We start from the raw sequence: 26,153 nt of genomic DNA on the forward strand, positions 1-26,153 counted from the left end.
CCAAAACTACTCGTGTTTACAGATGAGGACAAGGAGGCACAGAAATTACTTTCCCTAGATCCCACAGAGAGTGAGTAGCTGAGTCCAGATTTGAACCCAGGCAGTCAGATGCTTGATTGCTTGCCCTTGGTCTCTCCCACCTACCCTTTCCCAAGCTCCCTGATTCCCCGTTCCCCCACCCCAAAGGTTAGTTATCCTCTCCCACCTTCTGTGACGGCCTGACGTCAATCTGCAGTCCATAGGACAGATCCGGAGCAAATATTCTTTGAAACATTTTTGATCAAGGAGCCAGCATTATAGCTTATTAAATTGCCAGCTCTTGTTTTTCCACCATTCTCGAGGTGACTAAGTGGGAAGTAATCACTTCCGTTATCTTGATTTTAGTCATGTCTGTAAAGCGTAGTCTTGTTAGCGGGCAGTGGGGTTCCTCTCGATGCGTTGTCCGAGTTCTTGATGTTTTGAACAAAGAATTGAGAAAGACACTGAAATACAGCAGAAAAGAATAGCTTTATCAGAGGGGACAGTAAAGCAATCGTGCACTTGCAGATGGGGAAGCGGGCAGAACTAGAGAAGCGTGGTTCAGAGGGCTCAAGCGCACAGTAACGAAGTCTTTGGGGTTTTTATCCCTGTGTGCTGTGAGTGGTCACTTTACTTAGAGGGGTGGCCTTTCTTGATTGACAGCAAAGATTGGCAGGACTCAGTGACTCATTGCTTTCTGAGCATGTTTGTTCCCCGAATTCAGTCGGTTATGATATTAATAAACTTCCAGACATATGCATCATATTATAATGATGGTATAATGAGGCTCAGGTGAATTAAAGGTCGTTGGGGTCTTTATTGGACAGGTGCCAGTGACTAGCTGAAACTAGTACCCAGTTGTCTGCTTGTTTCCTTGTTTGAGTTGCTTTTAGCCCCAAAATGCCTTCTGGCTTGCTTAATTGTGGGTGGACTAGGGTGGACCCTTTCTAGAATAGGATGACCTCAGTGTCTTTGCAGGCAACCTGAAATCCCCTATCTAACTTTCCTGCCTGTTTTCTAAGAGCCATGAACCCCCTTTTCATTAACATGGATGTTGAGGGATGAGAGGTCTCTTCTTCTGCACCTGCTTCCTGCTGAGGAAGATTGTGGTCCCTGCCTGTTGGGTTTTCATGGAGCTCTTTCCCTGTCTGCCTCCGCCAGGACGGGGTGTTGGATTTCCTGCCGAAGTGCTGCCTCAGTCCCTAGACAAGGAAAAATGAGGATACAAACTCGTTACTTGAATCACATATCCAGTTATGTTTCTATTATTGATTTCCCTTTCAAGCAGGTGAAGGGAAAACAAGGCTTGGTTAATATATTTCATTAAAGAAAGAAAAACCTTGGGTTATAGGTCCCCTCCCTTCTGGGACTCTAAGGGCCCTGTTTGGCCTAAATCCATTCCTGCCTTATGATGGGCCAAGGAGAATGCTGAATTTCAATGTTCCTTATCAGTTGCCAGAGGACTTGAGTCACCAGTTTCAAGATAATTATCTAAGTTTGAGGGAGAGAGTCTTTCTCCCAAGAAAGGAGGAAAGGAAAGACTAAACTAAAAGGATTAAGGATTTTGCCCTGTCAGTATGGGCATCCAGTTTCATTTAAAGATTTCTCCTTTGCGTTTCCCTAGTACTTTCTTATAGAATCCTCTAGCACTGCTCTCATTCTTTATAGTGACCATTTACGTACTTGTCTTTTCCCCCTGGCTTGACTGTAAGCTTGGGATAGGGACTGTGACTCTTTACTTTATACTGCTAACTCCCAGCATGTAGTAGGTATTGATGCTTCGAATGAGTTAGGTAAGTCTATTTATAGCAATATCTAGACTAGTGAGAGAAATGGGGTAAGAAGAATGTGATCAAACAGACAAACTGGAAATTCGAGGGAGCATAATGTAATCATTGAGAGCAGGGGTTCTGGAGCCAGGCTGCCTAGGTTTTCTCCTGGCTCCACCACCTCTTACCACATCAAGGCCACTCGTGAAGTGGCCTTGCGCAAGTCTGTCTCAGTTGACTGATTTGTAAAACATGAGTAATGATAGAATCTACTTCATGATTTCATAAATGACATAAATGCTTGCTAAATAAATAACCCGGAATTCAGATGCTCAATTATTCTAATTAAATTATATTTTGTGGAACATTCCCACCCTAACTTTATAACATTATAGGCTGAACGAAGCCAATTTTGCTGTCCTGTCCTCATGTTTGATGGTTTCTAGAAGGTTATAAAAAAATACCTGGCAAAGTTAGTGCAGTTTTGTTAATAACAATAGTAGCAGTTGCCATTTATCAGGGTTATGAAAGCTCCATTCACATGAAAGTACAAAGCACCTTTCAGAGTCACATAAAAATAGTTTGGGGATTATCTGCTAGTTTAGATGATCTCATTGCTATCTTCCATGCATGAGGAGTTGAATGACAACTTATTTATTTTCCCTGTAAAATGATGTAGCTAGAACAAGAAAAGTCAATAATATTGCATCTTGGGTTTGTGTAGTGCCTTTTTACTTTTTGTATGTATTCTTTAAGTATCTCTCTATGAAGTGTCTAAGTAAGACATGGATTTAGACATTTTCCTGCTGAGAAAGCAGTCAGAGGCACCTGACTCTCTTGAAGGCATCTCATAGCTACTTCCTGTGCAGGCTAAAGACAGTAACTTGACATCATGCAGTGGAATTCTTCAGACCTTTGAAGGAAAAGTATATGAGGCAAAACACATACAACTTTTTATTTGGACTCTAGGGTAAACTGGTCACATCCTCTTCTTCATATGTGATTGGAATAGAACTCAAGAGCTGAAAAGTCCCCTCTTATAGTTCAACCTCCTCGTTTAACAGATGCAGAAACAGACTGATGCACTAAACACATTTAAAGAAGTCTAAGACCACGTAGTTAGATCCCTGGTAATTAGGAAATTGAAATTCAGGTTTCCTGAGCTGTGGCTGCAGTAAACTTTGTTGCTTCCTTTAACTGATGATGTGGTTAACCTGAGAGCCAGGTAAGTAGGAACATAACTCCATCCTTCTTGTTGAAGAAACCTCAGACATCGAGGAGACAATCAAAGGAAAATCAATCTTAAACTGTAGAGGGAGAACTAGGTATTGAACCAGCACCATAGATAAAGGGGCCTTTTTATTTATTTTTAATCATGGCGCAGCCCTTTGGGAACAAGATTCATTTGTTTATTCATTCCACAATGAGCTCTTATTGGATGCCAGCCACATTCTGCTACAAACTCAAACTGGCAGCACAGTGATGAATAAGATAATCACTGTCCTTAAGGTGCTTACAGTTTAGAAGAGAAAAACCAACGTATAAATAGATTATTATTTTTTTAAAGTGTGATTAGTTCATTTATCCATTCATTTACTCAGTCCTTAGCATAGCGGCCAGAGAGATCCTTTTAAAATGTGAGTTAAATCATTACTGCTCTACTACAGTCCTTGGAGTGAAAGCAGCATCCTTGAAGCTTCCTGCAAGGCTCTCCGTGATTCGCCCCGCTCGTCCACACGTCGTTATTACTTGCCCCTTTACTGGACTCCTTGCGTCTCCTTGAACAGTGCCAGGCATGCTCCCTCCGCTTGGTGACACACTTCCCTCAAAAGTCCACCTCCTTTAACCATTAACTCATTTGTCACCTTCTCCAGAAGCATTTCTTGACTACTTTTTCACAGCTGCAACCATGGTCCACCCACTGGGCATGCCCCAGCTCTTCCCTGCGCTGTTTTTACCCATAGCACTTCTGACTTGCTGTATAATTTACTTCTCTATTTTGTTTGTCTCCTGCATAAGTATTAGTATGTGAACTCCACGGGGGCAGAACTTTCAGTCTGCTTTGTTTTCGGCTGTACTCTGTATCTGGAACAGTGTGTGGCACACAGTAAGCGTTCAGTAAATGTTGGTTGAATAAATACCTTCAGCAAACACATAGCACCTACTGCTAACAGGCAACGTGCTGGATTAATTATTTGGTAGAAGTAGTGACAGAGTGTAGTTAATGGGACAATGAAGAAGGGAGCAGCTAACCTGGTCTCTAGGTTTCATTAGGGAGGTTTCCTGGAGAATTGACCATGGAGCTGGATTTTGAATGAATAGGAGGTAGCCAGGGGAAGAAGGATAAATAGGCTTCAAATCAAGGGGTAGTTTTGAAGGGATACCACTTGTCTTTATTGTAATTTGAACATTGATTCTTCTTAGGGTAGATTAAAATTTTAGTAAACAGATACCTGGAGTTGAAATTTTGTTAATGCCTTAGAGGATCTGAACATAGATCCTAGTAGTAAAGTTGTATCATTTAGTCCTAGTATAAATGAAACTAGGGGAGGGGAGGTCAGATATTAACACAAATTGAATGACTTAATACAATACATCGCTACAAGGTTTCTCAACCTCAGCATTGTTGATACTTAATGTTTCCAGGAGTATAATTCTTTGTTGTGGGTGCCGTCCTGTGTATTGTAGGATGTTTAGCAGGATCTCTGGCATCTACCCTCCGGATGCTAATAGCACCCACCCCCCAGTGTGGCAACTGGAAATGTGTTCAGACATTGTTAAATGTCCCCTGGGGAGCAAAATTGCCTTCCAGTTGAGAACCGCGCGCTAGAGTCACTGCATTACTGTTGGTGGCGTCCATGGGTCCCTGTCTTCAACAACTTTGCATACGATTGTGGAAGAGATATTTATACCTTAATAGAGTAACCGCATTTCTGAATCTAGAATTGGATAAACATTTGAAATTGGCAATTCCTTAAACATGATATTCATGTAACTGTGTTCAAGGTAGAATTAAAAGTGCCTCTAAAACAGTTTGGACCCTGGGAACTGGAGAAGGGTGCACAGAGGATGAGGTTTCTGAGTTGGACTTTGAATAGGGTTTGTATTGGAGGAGAAGGGCACATCTCAGACAAGGCTGGAACGTCGTGTTCTGAGTAGTTCTGGGAGTTGCAGGCTGTGGAGAAGGTACGTGAGTGGAACCGGGTTGTGAAGAGCCTGAAATGTATATGAAGGCGAAGGAGCTTAGGCTGTTTTCTGGCATTGTATATTTTCATTTCAGTTGCTGGATAACAAATATCACAAACTTAGTGGCTTAAAACAAAGACAGATTTGTCATCTCAGTGGGTCAGGAGTCCTGGCTTTAGCTGCGTTTTCTGCAGAGAGTCTCAAGAGGATGAGATGAAGGCGTGAGCTGGACTAGGGAAAGCTCTCTTTGCAAGCTCCCTCAGGTGGTCAGAATTCATTTCCTTGGGGCTGTATGACTAAGGTCTCCATTTTCTTGCTCCCTGTTGGCTGGGATCACTCTCAGCTCCTAGAAGCCGCTCTTGGGTCCCTGCCATGTATAGTTCTGTACCATGACTGTTTGCTTCTTCAAGGCCAGCAGTTGCCTAGGACAGGGTCTTATATAACAGAAAGTAATCGCGGGAGTGACTCCCCCATCACCTCTCCATCACCTCTGTTGGCTATAAACAAGTCAGGTTCCACCCACACTCAAGGGAAAGGCATATGACACAAAGGCGTGGCTACGAAGAGACCAGAATTTCTGGAGCCATCTTTGAATTCTGACTACCATATATGTACTTTCAGCTCCATGAAGGCAGGGGCCAAGGCTTTTTAAATTTTTGCTCAGTATTGTATCTCCAATGCCTGGTACATATTGAGTGCTTTATAGATGTCATGTGAATGAGATCAGTGAATGAATGAGTATATTTGATAGATGGTTGAGCGCTCTTTATGATAGTTTCGGCCCTGGTACTGATAATTTCACATTAAGCAACAGTCGGATTTCTTTGGCATTATTAATTTCTTCACTCTAGATAAAACTATAAACATTTTTACCTTGAACCTTAAAGGAAAACCTAAAATTAGTTGTTTGTTATCACTAGTGTCAATCAGAATGATCGTGTCAGATAGGCAACACCCATTGGAAAAATAATTTAGGGCTACATTGCACCAAACTAGCAGATTTCTTGTAACAGCCAGAAATGTTGGCAGGTTTGGAGTTTGGGGGGACGTGGGGGGTGGTTAGATTGTCTGAATTTTAACAGCTATTGCTAGCTAATAAACATTATTTCAAAAACACTTTGAAAATACTGATTGTTTTGTAACAGCTGCATAATAATAGAGATTTTAGTCTAACTTGTATTTATAACTATATATAGTTTGGTGTTAATAATTACAGTTCTTCATACTTGTCATAGGAAACATCTATTGAGCAAAAATTAGATCTTGAGTTGTCCATTGATAAAGTGCCATTTTTATCTTCACAAAATCAGATATTTCTGACACCAAAGTCAATGTTTTTCCACTAGACCTTGCTGTTCAAATTCAGGTTATGAGAAAACCAGTATGTGCCAGAGGGTAATAGAAGCCACGAAGCAAGCATGGCACATCTTCCTGGAGTATCAATTTTAGTGATACATTCAAAAGTAAAACATTTTTTTTCTATTAAGACTAATACAGATATTATAGGATAACATGCAAAATATGAATGAATTCTAAAACGAAATTTCTTACAGCACATTGTTTTAGGTGGCTCCTCCTAGGTTCTGTCATACCTTGATTTATGGTCACTTTCCTCTGTCCTTCAGGTGGTGTCTGTGGACAAGTTTGAGAGGCACTGTACTGTACCAGGCTCCCTTCCACTGGATCTTGGCGGATGGTAAGATTCAGAGACATTTCAGGTGGAGGTTAGTGCTACAAGGAAAGAAAAATCCAGGGTCAGAGTCCACTAATCAAGGGCAGGTTGGTGGCAGTCTGGCTGGTTCCAAATGTCCTTAGTCACTCATCAGGAGGCCTTACCAGGATAGCCGGAATAACACTTGAGCCTCTCCATGTAGTCTTTTATTATTCCAAACTTCTTCCCATAATTCAAATGTGTTCCAAAGAAGGTGACAGCAGAAGCTGATGGTCCCTTGAGGCTCTGGTTCAGAAGTCCCATGTTACTTCCCCTACTTCCTGTCACTCAAAGCAAATCACAGTGTGAACCCAGACTCACGGGATGGGGAAGAAGACTCCACCTCTTGCTGGGAGGGGCTGCAAAGCTGGCCTTTTAAAAATCCACCATATGACCTTGAGCAAGTTACTTAACTCCTTTTTACCTTAATTTTTTAAAAATCTGTAAAATGAGGATAATATTAATACTTCCTGGGCTAGTTGTAAGTGTGTAATATGTTGTTACATGAAAAGTATAGCTGATAATAAAAGCTCAGGAAATGGCATCTATTACTGTCCTTGTGTTTCTGCCTAATGAAAGCTTAGCCGTCCTTAAAAAAGCAACCTTCTTCCTTCCTGAAGCTTCTGTAATTTTCTTGTCTCTTGAAAAACATACTGTGTTAGCTTCTCATTTGGCGGTTAGTATGTATTGCCTTATGTTACTGTTTTGTCTGTACAGGACATAGCTCATCGGAAGTTCAGCCACTGGCAGGTACAGGCCAACGTTCATATAATTTTTTGTGAGATTCCCAGGGCCTGGCTCTCAATGATGTTTAGTGAATGAGTCCCATTTTATTCAAAAGAAGATACAAGCATTTCTTTTCTGTTGTTTAAGTACTTTTAGTCAAAATACAGAAATAAAAATGCGAAAGGAAAAATTAAACTCCAGATACAGGGTCTCACTCACTATTTACTGTTTAATTAAATTTGTCATTCACACGGAGAAGATTTTAATTCCCCGAGGTGGGAGGAGGGAGGAAGGATACTTTTTGCTGGTCTAAAAAATAATGAAGATTTAATTTAGATTTAAATTGGAGAGAGTTAGAAAAAGATTTAAAAGCAATAAAGTTCATTTTATTTTAATGGTCATTTCAGTTATTTTTGAATTCCAGGAGGTATGAATTCTCAACTTTGACTAGATCAAAGAATGTTGGAATCTTAATAAAAAAACAGGGTCTCTTGGTTTTTATTAATGGAAGACATTGCTTATAATAAAAAGGCTTTTGTTTTTGCTAACTTGTGATCTTTCCTTGTTGTACTAAATAAATGCAGGTGCTTCTGTAACACTCTTAAGGAATCCTGTATAGAAATCGGGTTTAACTTGCCTAATGCTAATAGCATGAAGTCGGGGTACAGTGTGGAAAGGTAAAAAAAAATCTGGCATCTGCTGTTACGTGTTGTTAACTCCCTCAGCAGACGTTAAATCATTTCAAGTACAATAATAGTGTGGGAGGTAAATTAACTAACCATTAACAATCTTATAAATACACAATTAACATGCCAACATTTATATGACACATTGATGGGGCAGCAGTAATTTTTGATTGGGAGTTTGCAGACCTTTGCGAAGCCTCAGGCTGTTGTCTTTGCAGACAAGTTTCACAGGTTGCAGGTGAGGCTGCTTGGAGTCTACCTGGCAGAGAGAAGTGAGTGCAGTGAGTGTTTTGAAGGTCCAGGAAGGGGAATTGCCTTTTAATGTTGGCTAAACTTGAGCATTTTAAGTCGTGTTGCTGCCTATCTCAGGTCTTTAGGGACTGAAGAGGTATAGGGAGGGCTCATTTGCTTATGGTGGGTCATTTTAAAAAATAACAGAATATTTCAGGTATGGATTTCGTAGCCGAAGTTGCGTGAATCTCTAGGGATTTTCAAAAAGATACTTAGACCTAACTGGGAACTTGAAGTATACCCTTCCTCTTCGGTCTCAGGTCAACAAGTAGATGAGCTCTGACGTTCCCTCCATGTGTAAAATGTGACTTTTATATTTTGAACAGCCATGACGTGCGCTGCTTATTTCTCACTATTGTACAAATCGCTGTTTCATTAGGAGGGAGGCTAAGGGTTTAGTCTGCTGTGTAACACACTTACTGGCTTACATTTTTCAAAAGCCCATGGAAGAAATTTCTCTGAGGCCCCAGAACCCAGAGAGCTCAACGATAGGATTTTTAAAAATCACGTTTATTATGACAATTATAATTCTTTGTTTTTTTTTGTTTAGGGAGGTTGTATAGTGATTAAGGTCTCAAGCTCTTAGATTTGATTCTTGGTTTTCTTATTAGCTGTCTGGCTTTGGGCAGGTTTTTAACCTTTCTGTACCTCAGTTTTTTCATCTGTAAACTGGAGATAAAAATAGTAACTTTCTAATAGGGTTATTTTGAGAATTATATGAATTGATCCATGTAACAAAGAATAAGTCTAGCTTTTAATAAATTAAGATTAGCTATTATAATTGCTTTTGCTTCTGGGACTCTGCAGTCCGTCTATAGCAAACGTATAAGACCTTATGGAATGCATTGGCTTATGGAGTCATCCTGAGTTACTTCCCCTTTGCCACTTTTTCTCATCTACTTTTTTATAGTGTTACGCCTTATTTTTTTCTATTAACCATCGCAGATAAAATTCGAAGGGCATATGCATATAAATTTGTTATTAAAAATATATTTGTATTAAGACTTGATACCCATTAAAACCTATAAAACCCATAAAAATATACTTGCCTCTTTAGGGCGTGTGCCAAGTTACTGTAGGCAGGCCATACGATTGTTAATGAACACAAATGGTTATATAAAGTGGCAATAGCATCCAAATTGCACCTAGAACCATACTTAGAACATAATAAGAACTTATAAGTATTCGTTGAGTGAATGAAGTATAAAGGGAGACCCACCCAGTACATTAAAAATGGCCATGTCATTTGGGACGTCTCTCACTATCCTCCTAAGCTGCTCGATGTCCTCAGTGCTTCCATTTTTAGTAAAACAAAGCTTTATGATCTGAGGAACCTGGAGTTAAAAAAATGGGAGAATCTGTGAAAAGTAGGACATCTTAGGGGAAAAGATCTTCTGGAGCCTGAAGTTATTGTTTATCTGATAGCCTAAGATGTATAAAAAGGACTATCTCAGAGAGTCAAGAGTTGGCGACATCCAGGAAAGGCATTTAGGGCCTGAAGAAACAGCATTTGTAAACATGGAGAGCAGTAGTTCTAAGCCATGTTCTGTGAAACACTGTTATGCATTGATATGTTTTAGTGTTCCTAGAGGAAAAAAAATGTTTAGAGATCAAATAAGTTTGAGATTTGGGATATATTGTTTTACTAGATTCTCCACTCGTGGATATTCAAAATATATATTAGTCCCTTAAAAACTTTGAGAAGTGCTATAATTAAACAGCAAGAAGAAAAGCTATTTAATTTTTTTTTAATCTGGCATTTCCTAGACATTTTTTAAAATTTTAAACAAATCTAAAAAATCGTGGTAAAGTTTATACAACATAAAATTTACTATTTTAACCATTTGTAAGGGTACAGTTCAGTGGCATTGAGTACATTCGCGTTGTTGTACAACTGTCCCCACCCTTGGTCTCCAGAGCTTTGCCATCTTCCCAAACTGAAGCATACCCATGAAACACTCACTCCCCATTCCCCACTCCCACCAGCCCTGGCAACTGCCCTTCTTCCTTTTCTGACTTTGACTATGATGGGTACCTCATATATAAGTGGTACCCGTACTATTTGTCCTTTTGTGATGAGCTTATCTCATTTAGCATAATATCCTCAAGTTCATCTGTGTGGTAGCGTGTGTCAGAATTTCCTTTTCTTTTTAATGCCGAATAACATTTTGTTTGTGCATTCTCTGCCATGTGTTTTTAATGACTGTGTAGTATTCCATTGTGTGTTTGTGTCATGGCATTTGCACTGTCGGTGGATATTTAGGTTGCTTTCAGATTTTTCAGTTATCTCCTAAGAGCAAATCCTAGAACTGGGCTTGCCTAAAGGCTACTTATGTTTTACACTGTGATAGGTATTACTAAATTACTCCCTAAAAAGTCCCATTTCTCTGAACCCACGTCAGCAGTAGGTTTTAAAAATCTTTGCTCTTTGCATAACTGATCATTTTGTCTTAGAAATCAAATCTACCTTCAAATGATAATTTGCTGCTCTTAAAGTAATTTAAAACATATTATTTGGCTTCGAAAGTAGTGTTGGAATAAGTCGATAGTGTCCCAAGGTGACGATTTTGAAAGGCACATTGAAGAGATTCTTGTATCTGTATTCATAGCAGAAAGGCAATCCTTTCTGTATAACCACACTTAGACATGACCTGTTTATATGTGTCTAATGACCACTACAGAGTTGTAAGTCAGATAGCAACATATACTGAATTCCTGCCATGCGTGTGATCATTTGTTGCCAGAGGGATGTGGTGTTTGAGCCTGGTCCTGGCATAAGAGGTGGAATGCACGCTTCCTGGGCCAGCCTCTGGCAGTTCCCTGTCCAAACTAGTATTGAATACCCATTTGCCGAGTGAATCCTGCAGACTCCTCACTGTACGAAGTCCAAGTGTGCTGATAGAGAAGGTATCTGCTCTTATTGAGGTGTCTTGAGGGTTCCGTCTATAAGGATAAGGTCAGGGAGTTGGTGTGTGCCTTTGGAAGCATTTGCCCATAACTATTTCCTTTGTAAGAGATGATGGAGCAGGTCCATTTTCCTTGAAAAGAGCTGTTGTGGGTACTTCAGTTTACTTTTGTTGCTTTGCCCTTTGTCATTTGATTGTTTGGTGCGAGAACACCCATTAAATGTGTGGCTTCTCACCGAAGCCCTTGTTTTTGCAGGGGAGAACTGTTCGGTATGAAGTAGGAAGCACCTGCCCCTCTTCTGCTGGCAACCAGTTGCCTTATTTTCACAGGGAAGATGCTTCTTGTGATTGCTCTGAGGGTACTTGCTGCTCGGGTGATCTCTGACGCTGCGATTCTGTTACAAAACAGAAAAACTCATTTATAAGTAATTCTGTGCTTGTAAACATCTCTTGTGGTTATATAAGAAGTTCTTATTTGTACAAATGAAATTTAAATGCTCCCCATTCATTCTGTACCTTTTTTAAATTAATACACTTAAAATGGTGGGCTGACATTAACACTCTGAGTCTGTCTCAGAAATTTGAAAGAAGAATCCCATTGTATTCAGAGATGTGTTAGTTCTATATCAAGGTATCAGCTTTTTGATTTAGGGTTGCCTTACTCACCTTTACATTTCCCATTACCGTCAGTGTAAAAAAAAGTACTCAGTGGATATATTTAAGGGGGAAAAAATGAAAATTAATGTAATTCACTTGATTAGAGATGCGCCTCAGGTAAACTTCTGTAGTATCTTTATCTTAAGACCTACCAAGTGATGTCAGTAGACTGTGTTACCAGACAAAACATTTTAAAACCTCAGTTAGCTGTAACAATTTTTAACTAGATTTATTTCCCTCATGTTCCATTTCTAGAAGAAACAAATGACAAGAAAATCTGGTGTTATAGGTCTTTCTAAAACTAAATTCTGAGACTGTCTCTAGGAATATATTCAATCCAGCTTTCACATTCTTTACACTACGTCATGATTTTAGAGGAGCAGAGGGGTGACCCAGGTGACCTGCAGAGTCAGTCCCCTGTCGAAAAGGAAGCACACACCTATTTTACCTGCTGTGAACTTACTAAAGTAGGGTGAGTCGTTGATATATTTTAGGATTACTTTAAACAAGAATCGAAGGCTGAAATTGGTACTGATAGTTTTATCATCATCATTATTATTAGTAGCAGCTAATATTTAATTAGGTGCCAGGTACTGTTTTGAGCATTTTACCTGCAGTAGCTCCTATACATCATCTCATCCCTGGAAACAACCCCCATTTTATAAATGGAGAAGGAAAACAGGCTCAGAGACATCAGCATTATTTCGATCACATAGCTAGCAAGTGATCAAGATTTGAACCCAGTTTTGCCTCTGGCCTTAGGTTTTTAACCACTCTTCTGTAATATTTTTTTGTTGAATTCCCATTTAACCGAGGAGGTACCATCTTGTTCATTACAGTTTTAACAGGATTCAGGAAGCATTCCTTATAATTAGGTTTCTAAAATAAATTAATTTGGTAACATACGAGTTTGATTAATAAGTTTTATTTTAAAGGCACAATACTATCTTAAATCAGAAGAAAGGAAAATATATTTTTGAACAAAATCACTTTGGCAGTACGTTTTTGTAAAATTACTGGTAACTCAGGAAGCATTGTCTGTGTCCTTTTAAAGCTAATTCACAACCATATGACAGGAAAGGGAAATGTAAACTGAAGAAACACAGTTTCATACTTTAGCACATGGTCTGAGGAATAAGAACTCGTTCCTCCATCACCTTATAAAGTAATGAGAAGACTGGATGGAATAAAGGGAGAAAGGAAGGAAAATTTATTGTTTTCACAGTAGTTATGTGCTGTGTGTCGCCTGACTGAGGGAGTTACTATTATTTGTTTTGCAGGAGAGCAAGCCATCCTCTCTGATACCAGGGACATCTCATCGACTGTAACCTTAGCCCCCAGGGTTTATAAGGATTTCCTTTCAGTTTAGACTTAATCCTTTTAAGGTTAATATGTACAGGGATAAGTGTTGATTTTCAAGGAAGTCTCTTAACCACGTTGAATTTGTTTGAAAAATGATTCAGTCATGTTCCGCCTTATTCTTAAATATTGCTGTGTACATCATGTTTCTAGGTAGGTGAGCCCATGAAACAATATGAAGAGGAGAAAATAGCCTTTTAAAGAAATTGGCCCACGGAAAGGATGGCCTTCTTGGACAATCCAACAATCATTCTAGCTCATATTCGACAGTCACATGTGACCAGTGATGACACGGGAATGTGTGAGATGGTTCTCATTGATCATGATGTTGACCTAGAGAAGATTCATCCTCCTTCGATGCCTGGAGACAGTGGGTCAGAAATTCAGGGAAGCAATGGTGAGACTCAGGGCTATGTGTACGCCCAGTCAGTCGATATTACCTCAAGTTGGGACTTTGGTATTAGAAGACGCTCAAATACAGGTAAACATTGCCTTTTAGTCATGTCTTCTGAGCTTTAAATCAGTAAAAATCATATAGAATAATGCATAATGTTGGACTACGTTTAATGGGGGAAAGTTTCTGTGTATTAACAGGAATGGGCACATATTAACACCAAGAGTGAGTCTAAGCAACATATCCGTGTCTGCGACTGAATGGAGAGAGCCTCTGGAGTGAGGATGCTATTAGAAAGTAGACAGATGAGGAATAGGTTAAAAAAGCTGGCTATGAGAGACATGCTGAATGTCCTATTTCTAAAAAGTCATAGTGTAGGAAAGTGAAGTGGACTTGTTTTGAGTATTTTCACAGAGCAAGTAGGTAGACTGACCTGGAGGCAGATTTGAGGTTGACATAATAAAGAACCTTTTATGAAGGGAGCTGACCAGTCAAGGAATGCACACACACACACATTGATTTTAAAAGCTTATTATTGCCCATTTTCCAGTTTATATTTTTTGAAAGCCTTTCAAGGAAAATGTGATAAACCAAGGCCTTGAGTAGATTATTTAGAATATATAATGTAGTTGTTCTAATATGACAGGGTACTCTGAGAGATCTTTATTTTTGGTAATCAGAAAATATAATCTAATCAGTAGCAGTAACCTGCTGAACTCCCAGGAACAGTAACGACAGGAGTTGCAGTAGAACACTGAAAATATTTACATGCTCATGTTTCAGATATAAAGTACACAGGAAGGAGCACTGCAGGGAGAGCAGGATACAATTTGTAGAGAAAGGCATCTTAAGGTTTTGGTTCAGAATGCCGCCTTCTGTGACATCCACAAAGAATAATTTATTCTCATGGTGAAAATAATAGCATTTCGTGGTATCTAACGGAACTTTTATCAAAATAGGATTTGAGTGAAGGTTTGAATATAATTTAGAACCAATGATTCTCAGTTCTCTAGTTGAAACCGACTTCCTAGCGGGTTATTGAGATGATATCTTACATGACAGGTTGAATGGATTCGGTAGGAGAATGCAGCTCAATTGAGAGCTTTATGATTATATTACTTTGGTGTACCCTTCACATTTATTAATTGCTATTGAATGGAGTGGAATTTGGTTAGATATAGTGACACTGTCGAAATGCCCTTGCTGGCATTGTTTACATTTCTGGCAAGATGAGTTTGTGTTTCCTTACCAACAGTGCTGAGGCAGGAGTATATAATTTTCTACCTTGAAAGTGGTCGAAAGAGAAAATTTATTGTTTGTTAAAGCATTGTGCTAGGATAGGAAGTGCAAGAAGAAACTAATTTTAAAAGATGGCATTAATTGTGACTTTCTTTTTCGTTGTGGTCTCCATGTACAGTAGTTCTTTAGAAGATAGGTTCACTGATTTTTGAAGGTTGACTAGCCAGTGGTAATATAATCACAAATGCATAATTTTAGGTGATGCTTTTGTTATTCTTATTGGAGTTTCTTAAGATAGCACTTAGATGCTAACAATTAATTAAGATTGTGGGGTGTTCTAGTGACCAAGGAATTTACTTTTTAATCCTTTCAGCATATCTTAAATTTTGTATAAGAAAAATTGTTCTTTTTAAGATTTGACTAATGTTACAAAGATACAAATCATTTATTTTACTACCTATAAACTGTTTCAGCCCACTGAAGAAAAGCTATGCTAATTTATATAGCTTTGACATTTTATAATTTTCATGATTTTTAGATAAAGGATTTTATATTTAAAACTTTAATAGTCTAGTCTGAGTTCATTTATCTTTAATTTTTGAAACGGGTAGAGTAATTCATAACAGTAATTTTATTCCTGTAATGTAATATTCACTTCAGTTCATTTGTGCATTAAAATTCCTTTAAGACCATTATTAATGATTTATATAATGAAATGTCATATTAATCACAGAAGTTTTCACATTTTATTATTCTCTTCCATGTTAATACTATCTTTATGATCTCTATTAATGTTTTATATCCTCTAATTTCAATTATAAATCAAGAATATTTTCATGTTTTTGTTGGTATTTGCTTTTCAGGGGTGCCACCTTTAAAATTTTATGACTTTTTCCCTACATATGCAATATAAAACATCTTTATTCATATAAAGGTAGTTAATTATGTCTTTGTTTATAGTAAACTTTCATTGACAAACTTATAGTTATAATATTTCTTTTCAAGCTCAAAGATTAGAACGACTCCGAAAAGAGAGACAAAACCAGATCAAATGCAAAAATATTCAGTGGAAAGAAAGAAATTCTAAGCAATCAGGTAAATGGAAAACATTTTAATTGTTGATTTGAGATTTATTTATTTAGCTTATCTTATTATATTAGAGCTTTTATTTTTAATTCATCCTTTTATATCCTGTGGGCAGATACCTCTGTTTTGAGCTTTGAACTCTTCACTTGGGTGCCTTGGTCCTCTGAAGCTGAGTGTTCTTTAGATCTTGTGTTTTTGGGCACTCCTCATTCTGGGATACAGGAATTGATGTGTACAGGCACATTTTATACAAACTGTCATGCCAGTGCCTTGTTCTTGGAGCCAAGGAGTACCCGGGATTTGGATGGGCCTCTGGGCAATAGATTCCTGCTGGCACTTCCAGCCTAGACTTCACCTTGCTTCGTTAGTGGCCCCAGTAACAGTCCTTTTTGCATATATGCTAATTCTTTTCCTTTAGCTTAAAACTCATTACACTGCTGATATTATTAGTATTTGCAATATATGTTCATATGATGTACATATTAACAAGCTGGCCATAGTATGTATTTTTAAAGCTTTAATCTCAGCAAGAAGAGAAGACTTTTTTAAAAATTCAAACTAAAATGCTATTAAAATATTTTCTAATGTGTTTATTGTTTCCTAGACTTTCTCTTTTTTCTCCTTTCAAAGAAATATCTGCAGTCTTTCTTCTGTATCTTCCCAGCTCCTTCCAGTACCACCCTGGCATTTAATATATGTCCGATATATTTTTGTTGGCTGACTCCATTGCACCATAGTATTTATAAAACTAACAATGATTATTACATTAACATCAGAACCTATCCAGTGCTGTTGTAAGCACTTTACGTGCATTACCTCCAGTGTACCAGTCTTATAAGGTGTATGTGTCGTTGATTAGGTGAGACGGAGGCTCAGAGAGATTTCACTTGCTAAACTTTCAAGGCCAGGAAGTGGTAGAGCAGTAGACCATGTGTTATATCTAGCGCTGCCTGCATCTAAAGGCCAATCTCTTTCGGCTAAACCACACTATGTAAAGTGGTTATTGCTTTCTCCTACTGTGATTGTAAACCCAGATATGCTCGGTGAGTCTGATTTTCTTAATGATTGCTTCTAAATGATGACTATGTAGAACCAGAAATCTCATTCATTTCTTTCTTCTACCTCATTTCTACGGCTTCCTATATAGTTCTTGAATGTCTTTAATTTTGCTCTTGATACTTTAAAAATCTCTCTGGGCTAGCCTTTTTTGTTGATCCAGTTAATACTTTTCTCTGCTATATTTAACACAAATCGAAAAACCTTTATATCATTTGTATTGTTCACTTTCTTTAAGTATTTTATATATCTTAATGCTTTTTCAATTAATCTCTTAATGAATAAAGAACCAGTTTATCTAAGCCCATCTCTTCAGGTGCCCTTTTTTTTGGTTTTGCCTTCCTCACCTCCTTATCTTAAAATATTACAAATAAGTAGGATGAACAGCACCTCAAATATAATTGCTTCAACTCAAATATAATTCCTTCAACTCAAATTTTGATACATATAGTAATCTAATAATTAGATACATCTAATACATTTTGATACATCTCCCACTCACTCCTTAAAGTCTAATGGACTTTAACTTCTTTTCAGTGTTTCATAGAATGTACTGGAGAAATAAGTAGTTCCCTTCTTGCTTTCATTTATAACTATACCGTCCTTTATATATGTATACTCCTCTCTCCCTCAGTTTCCCTTCCTCTTATTTTTGTCTCTCATTGATTTCAGTAATTGTCCCCATGATCTTATTTCTGAAAAAGCTCCTTAATATGCCTGTCCATGTTTTGAAATGTTGACCTTGATTCTGGCTAGACCAGTAACTCCCGAAGGTTAGAGTGAACCTTATCAACACACAAAAGAATGTCTTTGAATCTGTTGAGCTGGATTCCAGCATTAGCACAGCTCGGCACTCTGGGTATCCTGAAACGTGTCAGACAAGTGGAATCAGCAGTCTGCCTGGCACACTAAGCAGCCATTCTATTTTCATGCATCTCTCAAACATATATTCTCTTTTGACAAGAAACGCCATGGCCAAATCCTTTTGATCTTAATTGAGAAATTTGGTTAGGTAGTTATTTTTTCATTCCCTCATTCTTTTTCTGCTATTTATGTTTTGTTAAAAATCCTTTCATTTATTTTCCTGATCTTTTTAAAAATTTTATTCCCCACTGGAAGAATCACCATTATGAATATGATTACTTCCACTGGAATGTTCTTATTCCACAATTATTCTTTCTAAATCCAGTCCATCCTTTAAGACACAGCATAAATGCAGCCTTTTTATAGAGAAGTTGGAAGGGATCTTAGAAGCCATCTGGTCCATACCCCGAAGTTTTTTATGAACCTCCTGCTTCATATGCTATGAGACCACATGATAAATGACATATTTTAGAGTAGGATTCTTTTATTTCTGTAATCAAAAATGCATGGATAAATGTTAAAGCAGTCATCAGAAGACAGCTTTGTCAGGAATAGCGTCACATCAAAATCCCAGTATTTTTAGTTTCATTGTTTTAAAATGGTGTTGTATATTCTTTACAAAATTAGCTATGACTTATTCATTCTGTGCGCATGGTAATTCTATGCTAGGTGCTAGGGGGAATACATGTTTCTTCTCAAGAAGTTTGAAGTCTAATTGGAAAATAGGGCTATTTACACATGAAGTTAAATAATAACTCAAAATAATAATGTAGTTTTTATTAGTTATTTATGAATATTCTTAAAGTTTTCTTTATATAACTTTCTGTTATTGGTTCTTAAAACAACAGTTCCCAGATACAGTGACTGTATAAAATCAGAAATGCATCCAAAAATACATGTTATAATGACATTCTGTATAAATTTCTAGACCTTGCTTATGGAGTTGTTGGTTCAGTGATAGGTAAAGGTTGGGGTCCGTAAGTCTATATTTCTCAGAAGCTCCCTGGGTGATTCCAGTGAGTAACCAGCTCGGAGGACCGCTGGTATGTGACATGCCAGTCGCTAAGTTTGCTTCATCTTCATACGAGTCCAGCAAGTTGGCTGTTACTATTTCCGTTATAGGTGAGAACACTGGAGCCCAGAGGCCAAGCAACTTTTCCAGATCCCTTCCTTCCAAGTAGTCCCTGTCAAAGCCAGAATTCTTCTCCTGACCGGTCCGACCCCACAGACCGGAGTCTTCCCACTCTGCTTCTTTCTCTCCCACGCTGTAGGCAGAAGGGAGCTCTGGGCGTCGAGTCCGGCGTTCCCCGTTCCTTTTCTTCTCTATGTGGCGGCTATGGCCAGTGCTCGGGAAAGTTGCCAAAGCCTCTATATTAAAAAAAATTATACAGAAAATCTGAAAAAAATACAAAAATGAAAATAAGCTACCAATAATCACATTCAAAGGAACTGTTGTTGTTAACGTTTTGCTGTATTTATTCAGATTCCATATTTATGGGTATATATAGTTTAAATAGTCTAATCATACCACCTGTGATTATTTTTTTTAGTATTTTTTCTGTGCATAGATATGACATAAATGCAATGCATGGTGTTGTCTCCATATTGTTCCTGTACTTTTACATTTCTTATTAAGGTTTTTTCTAGAAGTTTGGTATTTCGTGCTACCCTTGTAAATAGCATCCTCTTTCCCATACTTTCCTGCAACTGTTATAAGGAAATCTATTGTTTTAACATTGTCTTGTGTCCAGCCACTCACTGAGCCCTCACTAGTTCTAATGTGCATGCTCATCTTCCTGAATACTATATATAGTATGTGCTTTCTCATGAACCTGATAATTAACTTTCTAGGCTATTTTTAAGTTTTGTGTTTGTTAGGGAATTTCAGCTGTTTATATTGGTTAGGACTTTTCAGTTACCAATAACAAAGAGCAAGTGCACTTGAAGTTGAGCAGCTCAGAGAAGTACAGCTGTGCCTTAAGAATGGCTTGGGGTTGGGAAGGAGTTCTCTAATGACCTTTCCCATCTTGCCTCTGCTGCTTTGTGCCCATCAGCTCTCTCCCTCCTCCTGATCTGCTCGCCATCCCCACAACTGTTTCTACTTCTCTGGTCCAGAGGGATTCCTCCCACAAGTATTCATTAAGCTCCTACAGTATGCAAGGGTGACTAGGCACTATTGTAGGTCTAGAAGATAAAGCAGTGAACAAGACAAAGTCCCTGCCCTCAGGGAAAGCTTGCAGGAGAGATAATAAGCAAACATAGCCTGTCAGAAAGAGTTAAGTGGCACAGAGTAAAGTATAGCCAGGTAAGGGCTTAAGGAATTCTAGGCAGGCGATTTGGCTGTTTTATATAGAATGATCAGGGAAGGCCTATTGAGAAGGTGATGGCTAAGTAGAGATCTGAAGGAGGTGAAGGAGTGAGCCGGGCAGATACTGTGAGATGAGTGTTCTAAGGCGAGAGAACAGCCAGTGAAAAGGTTCTGTGCCGGAAGCGTGCCCGCTGTGTTTAAGGAATAGTAAGGAAGGATGCTTGTTGGTTAGAGTAGAAGAAGTAAGGGAAAGAGTGGGATCAGAGGAGTAAGTAGGGGGAGACCTGATCGTGGAGGATCTTATAAGGAATTTAATTTTTACTCTGGGTGATGTGATCGGATCAGATACTGATGCGATATGTTACTTTTTGACTTCTGGCTTAAATTTTCTTTAAAATAACTTTTATTTTAGGAAATTTCAAACATACACAAAAGTTGTGAGAAGGGCATAATGAACTCCCACGCAGCCATCACCCGGCTTTAGCAGTGAACATACGGCTGGCCTTGTGTCATTTATATATTCACCTCCCTTCCCAGATTATTTTTAAGCAAACCCCAGCTATTATATAATTTCATACTTAAATACTTATGTATTTTTTAACACACAAGAAAATTGCAATACCACTACTCTCCAGATAATTAGTAGGAATTCTTTAATATTACTAAACATTTCCCTGATTGTTTCAGATTTTTTTTCTCAGTTCCTTGGTTCAGGTCTAGATCTAACGTCCACACATTACTTTTGGTTACATATCTCATTTCCCTTTTAATCTATAGATGCTCCTTCACTATTTTCCCTTGTAATTTATTAGTTGAAGAAACGGGCCATTTGTCCTGTAGAATTTTCTGCATCCTGGATTTTGCTGATTGCAGCCCCGTGGTCTCATTTAATATGTTTCTCTGTCCTTTTTGTTTCCTGTACTGGTAGGTAGATCTCGAAACTTGCTCAGATCGAAGTTTGATTTTGGGTAAGAATGTTTGGTACATGCTGATCTGTACTTCGTGTTACATCCCGTCAGGAAACATGAAATGTCTTGTCTCTTTTGATATTAAAATTGATGATGGAATCAGGTGTTGCCCATCCATTATTAAGTTACTCCCATCAGCTTTTCATCTGATGTTTTTTGCAGCCATTGATGGGCATTACCTAGATACATTATTTCATTAGGAGTTGCAAAGTAATGATTTCTAATTTTATCAGTCTATCTTCATTTATTAATTTGTTTTATATAAAGAAGTTTTCCTAATCTATTATTTGGTTATCCTCAGATATAGTCCCTACAAGGAAGGCAAGACAAACACTGATTTTTTTCCCGTTGTTAATAGTTTTCAGAATTAAAGGAGTTTGTTCTCTAGCATCCTACATAGATGACCAATGAGGGTTTTTTTCTTTTGTATCTTTATGAACTTATGTGTTTTTGAAACACATTTTATATTTTTCATTTCATTGCAATTGGTTTTTTTTTTATGTAAAAATTGGCAGTTTTTATCATGAGTCCCTCCACATTGGCTTCTAATTTTTTTTTGACATAATTTCAGTACTCTTTCATAGCTTTCTTGCTTTCTTGTATGAGAAGATGTTCCAGGCTTCTCCTACACATTTCCTTCTGTAAATCAGGAAGCTTTTTCTCCAGGGACTCTTAGTTCTTTTTACTGTTCAGTGGCGTTAAGAGACCACACTTGAGCTCTAGGGTTTGCTCACTGGATTGGTGTTTTTCCCTTGTAGACCCTTTCAGGGGATAGAGCTCAGAAAAAAATAAATTTTTAAAGAGAAAATACACTGTGAGTGAATGCCGATGATATCTATTCAAATTTAGGATTACAGAGTTGACTTTAAACATTTTATGTTTATGTATGTTTTCTCTTACACAGAAAACATTTCCAGAATAGAAATACTGATGTCAGTACTAACAATATGATTACTAAAAACAGTTTAAGAGTTTTTTTGCCCTTTTGATAATGTTTATTAGGCAATGTATAGTCAAATTGCTATGTGATAAAGTTACTTAAAATAATTCTTCTTTGTAGTTAAACTGCCAACTCAATATTATAATATTTGTTTCATTTTTCTTTATTTTTAGATCGCACTTTTAATTTCCCTTAATAATATAAAACATTTACATGGTTTCAAAGTTGAATACACAAAACAAAGAAAAATCAGAGAAATCTAGCTTAAATTCTTTTCTCTCCCACTCTTCTTGTTATTATTTAAAAAGGTTTTGGTTTCTCTGTCCACTTAAAACTATAGGTACATATATTTACATTCTCATCCCTTTCTTTTTAGATTAAAGATAGCATATTATATACACTCTTTTATACAACACTTTTTTCACTTAGCAACACATTCTGAAAATTACTCTGGTGAACGTATAAAGATTGACTTCATTTCATTTTATAGCTTCCCCGTACTCCATACATAGTATGGAAGTACCATAACTTAGCCGCCAGTCCCCTGTTCATGGATATTTGATTATTTTCAGGCTTTTGCTGTTGCAAAGGGCACCATAGTCAATTGCCTTATGTATTGTGTTGTGTGTTGTTTTGTTTTTTTGTTTTTTGTTTTTGCCAGTGTATTTGATATTAGAATCCTGGAAGTATTGTTGGGTCAAAGGGTAAGTATGTGGCTTCCTTTGTTATTGCTGCATTTTCCTGCATAAGTGTTTTGCTATTTTGCATTTTCTTCAGAAATGGACGGAGTGCCTATTTCCTCATAGCCTTAAACTTTTAGATTTTTGCTAATCTAAAAGCGTGGAATGGTACCTCAGTATAGTTTTAATTTGTGCATCTTTTATTATGAATGTGATTGAGGATCATTCTATTTCTTTAAGAGCCATTTAAATATATCTTTTACTGTGAATATTTCATATTCCTCTTGCATCTTTACGAACTCATGGGTTTTTAAAGCATATTTTATATTTTTCAATTCATTGCAATTTGGGGGGGCAGTTGTTTTTTTTTTTTTTTGGTTTGCTAAATTTTTTTTCCATTTAAAAGTTTATTTTCATGTGATCAAATTTATCAAATTTTTTCTTATTCTGAAGTTTTAAACTTATATGGGGTAGGGTTTAGGGAGGCAAGGATAAAAATAAGACGACAGTTTGAAGGTGGTAACGATCCAGCCTTGGAAGCTGCAGGTGGTTCCGGATAGCTTCTGAAGTTTCTGTTGATGGAGAGCATGTAGGCTGTGAGACGAAGAGAGGAGTGGATGACTCCCAAGTTTTTGGCCTAACAGAATTGAGTTGCCATTAACTGGGGAGTATAAGGTTGTGAGGGGCCAAGGTTAGGGGAAAATCAGGGGTTTGGTTATGGACTTGTAAAGCTTGAGGTACCTATTGGACATCCCAGTGGAAGTGTCAGGTAGAAAGTTGAATATATAAGTGTAATTTTGGGGAGTGTTTAGGTCAAAGAATCATTATTTGGGAGTTTTCAGTTTATAAAGGACATTTATTTAGGTTTTCTTTTTTAATTTATTTTTCATTGAGATATGCTTTACATATATTGATATGTAGAGATATTACATGTACAGTTTGATGACAGACATATACACCTGCATAAATAGTGTCTTAAGTATAGACCATTTCTATATCCCAGAAAGTTCCCTCTTGACCCTTTTTAGTCAGGCTACTTCCCAGAGGGCAACATTGTTTTGATTCATATGACCACAGTTTAGTGTTGTCTCTTGTGGATGATATTTAAAACATAAGGCTGGATGAGGCCACTAAGGATATGACTGTAGATAGAGAAAAAAAAGGTCCAAGGACTATGCCTGGGGGAAAGTCAAAGATTAGAGGGAAAATGAGGAGAAGGGAACCAGATAGAGGGGAATCTTGGAAACCAAGTGAGGAAAGTGTTTCAAAAAGGAAGGAGTGATGAACTGTGTCAGATGCTGCCAAGAGGTCTTGTACAATGCAAATTTAAAAATGACCAATAGATTTAACAACAAAGGGATCATCAGTGACCTTGATGAAAGCTGCTTCGGTGGGGTGGTGGGGCCGGAGTGCCTGGCTACAGTGGGTTCCAGTGAATGGGAGGAGAGCAATTAATTGGACAGCAAAGACATAGCCATATTGAGGAGCAGAAAAACAGGGTGGTAACTAGAAGGGAGTACGATGAGATCAAAGGATTTTTTAAAAAATGAGCTGTACTTCAGTATCTTTGTGTACTAATGCAGCTGAACCAGTAAGAGGGAGAAACTGAAAAAGGAAGAGAGATGGAGAGAATTGCTTGAGTGATGCCCTTGAGTCTGCAAGAGGAGTTGGGACCTAGTGCCCAAAGGAGGGGCCGGCCTGAGAGAGGGGCAATGGCAGTTCAGCCCTGGTAACAGGAGGGAAGACAGATAGAAGTGCAGGCGAGATCATGCAAAAGTTCTTTTGAATGTTTCCATTCGTCTGTGTAGAAAACAAATGAGGAAAAGGCAAAGTGTCAGAGGTCGAGGAGAGCAGGAGAGGGTCTAAGTGTGAATCAGCCTGAGAATGGAAGAGGTAAAACATCATCACCTCACACCTAACCCTGCTGGTAACAGTTGTGTAGCTTTGATAAGTTACGTATGTTTGCTATACCTCAGTTTGTTCGTGAAGCTAGTAGTAACTTATCTCTTAGGACTGTCCTGAGGACAAGGTGAGCAAACATGTAGCATTGTCCCTGGCCCATCGTGGGTATATAAAGGCTCATTCCTTTCCAAGGAGTAGCAATATAATTGTTAATAGATTACAGATAGAATAGTATTTCTAATATTTAAAAAGAATTAGGTCCTTTTTCCCTTGTTTGCCACTTAAATTTATGGGAACTCATTTGATAAACCTGCCCCGCTAGTTTGTTGAAAAAATAGTTTTGGTTACATTTTTTAAAAGTTCTGAGTGATCATTTCAGAGTTCTGTTTCATCTCTTTCAGTTCAATTTGGCTACACTGAAGAGTAGAACCTATTCATTGCACATTTTTAGATCTGAGATCGATTTATTTAAAAATTTAAGTATGAAATTTTCTAATCACAAAAAATGAGAAGTGTAATGAATCCCCATGTACTTATCAAGTTACTACCTTAAATAATTCTCAGGTTAATTTAGAGAATTAAGTGATCGTTGAGAAGATATGGCACTAGTCTTGATTCACTAATATATAGGAGTTAAAGATTCTGATTCAATAATCATTTAATCTGAATTCCTTCAGTCATTATTTTATTCACTGATTCATGCACTAAAATTTATTGAGAGTCTACAGTGTTCATTAGTGCTTAATGGCTAAGAGGCTTGGCTGGGTGCAAATCTTAGCTCTACTCCTTACTAGCTGTGTGGCGCTAGGCTAATCAAATATTCTAAGCTTTAGTTCGCACATTGACAAAATTGAGATAATGCGAGTGTCTCCTTCACAGGCTTGTTTTGAGGAGTAAACGAGATACATTGGCTTGCTCAGTAAATGTTACTATCTTTCTCCTCTTCATCTTTGTCTTCCGGATTTTTGTGGTAGGTGTCATTGTAGTATGTGAGAATTGAGACATGAACCTCGACCTTGAAGAACTGGAAATCCAAAATCACACAATGGTAGAGCCAGGAGAGATTGTCATAGTTATCCAGTTTGACAAACCCAGAAAGATTTAGGGAATGTTCCAGTGTTACACAGCTTAGTGCCAAAGCCCAGCCAAAGCTCAGGTCCTTTAGCTGCGAATGCTTTTCTTAAAGAATGGTGCCTTGTTGTTTTGTCTGACTCTGCCTCTCTCCTTAAATCCTAGTCCTTCTAAATTGACAGTCGTGACCCGCGTGTTTTAAAGCATTGTGCCTTTTCAAGGTGCAGATGCTGGTGTGTGCGAAGCTTTTGGCACACATTAGGCCTGAGTGCGTCCCTGGACTTTCCCTCCTTAAGCTTTCAAGGAAGACTTTTTCGAGAAAGTGGTCAGGCTGTC

General features: G+C 37.9%; 1 protein-coding gene across 14 annotated transcripts in view; it reads left to right on the forward strand.

The window, feature by feature from the left end:
- The window catches only part of MAPKAP1 (MAPK associated protein 1), a 200,927-nt gene that overhangs the window by 12,515 nt on the left and 162,259 nt on the right, over positions 1-26,153 (forward strand). For 8 of the 14 annotated variants that reach the window (XM_016137376.2, XM_016137375.2, XM_036217751.1 and 5 more), the window contains exons 2-4: positions 6,599-6,669; positions 13,463-13,790; positions 15,948-16,037. In XM_016137376.2, the coding sequence (XP_015992862.1) occupies positions 13,532-13,790; positions 15,948-16,037 (349 nt within the window). In that variant the 5' untranslated portion in view covers positions 6,599-6,669; positions 13,463-13,531. Of the gene's footprint in view, positions 1-2,251; positions 3,013-6,598; positions 6,698-13,462; positions 13,791-15,947; positions 16,038-26,153 lie in introns of those variants that run through there. The other 6 variants (XM_036217747.1, XM_036217748.1, XM_016137372.2 and 3 more) reach the window with 5 other exon arrangements.

This window comes from Rousettus aegyptiacus, unplaced genomic scaffold, assembly GCF_014176215.1.
Source record: "Rousettus aegyptiacus isolate mRouAeg1 unplaced genomic scaffold, mRouAeg1.p scaffold_m13_p_3, whole genome shotgun sequence".
Classification (NCBI taxonomy): Eukaryota; Metazoa; Chordata; class Mammalia; order Chiroptera; family Pteropodidae; genus Rousettus; species Rousettus aegyptiacus.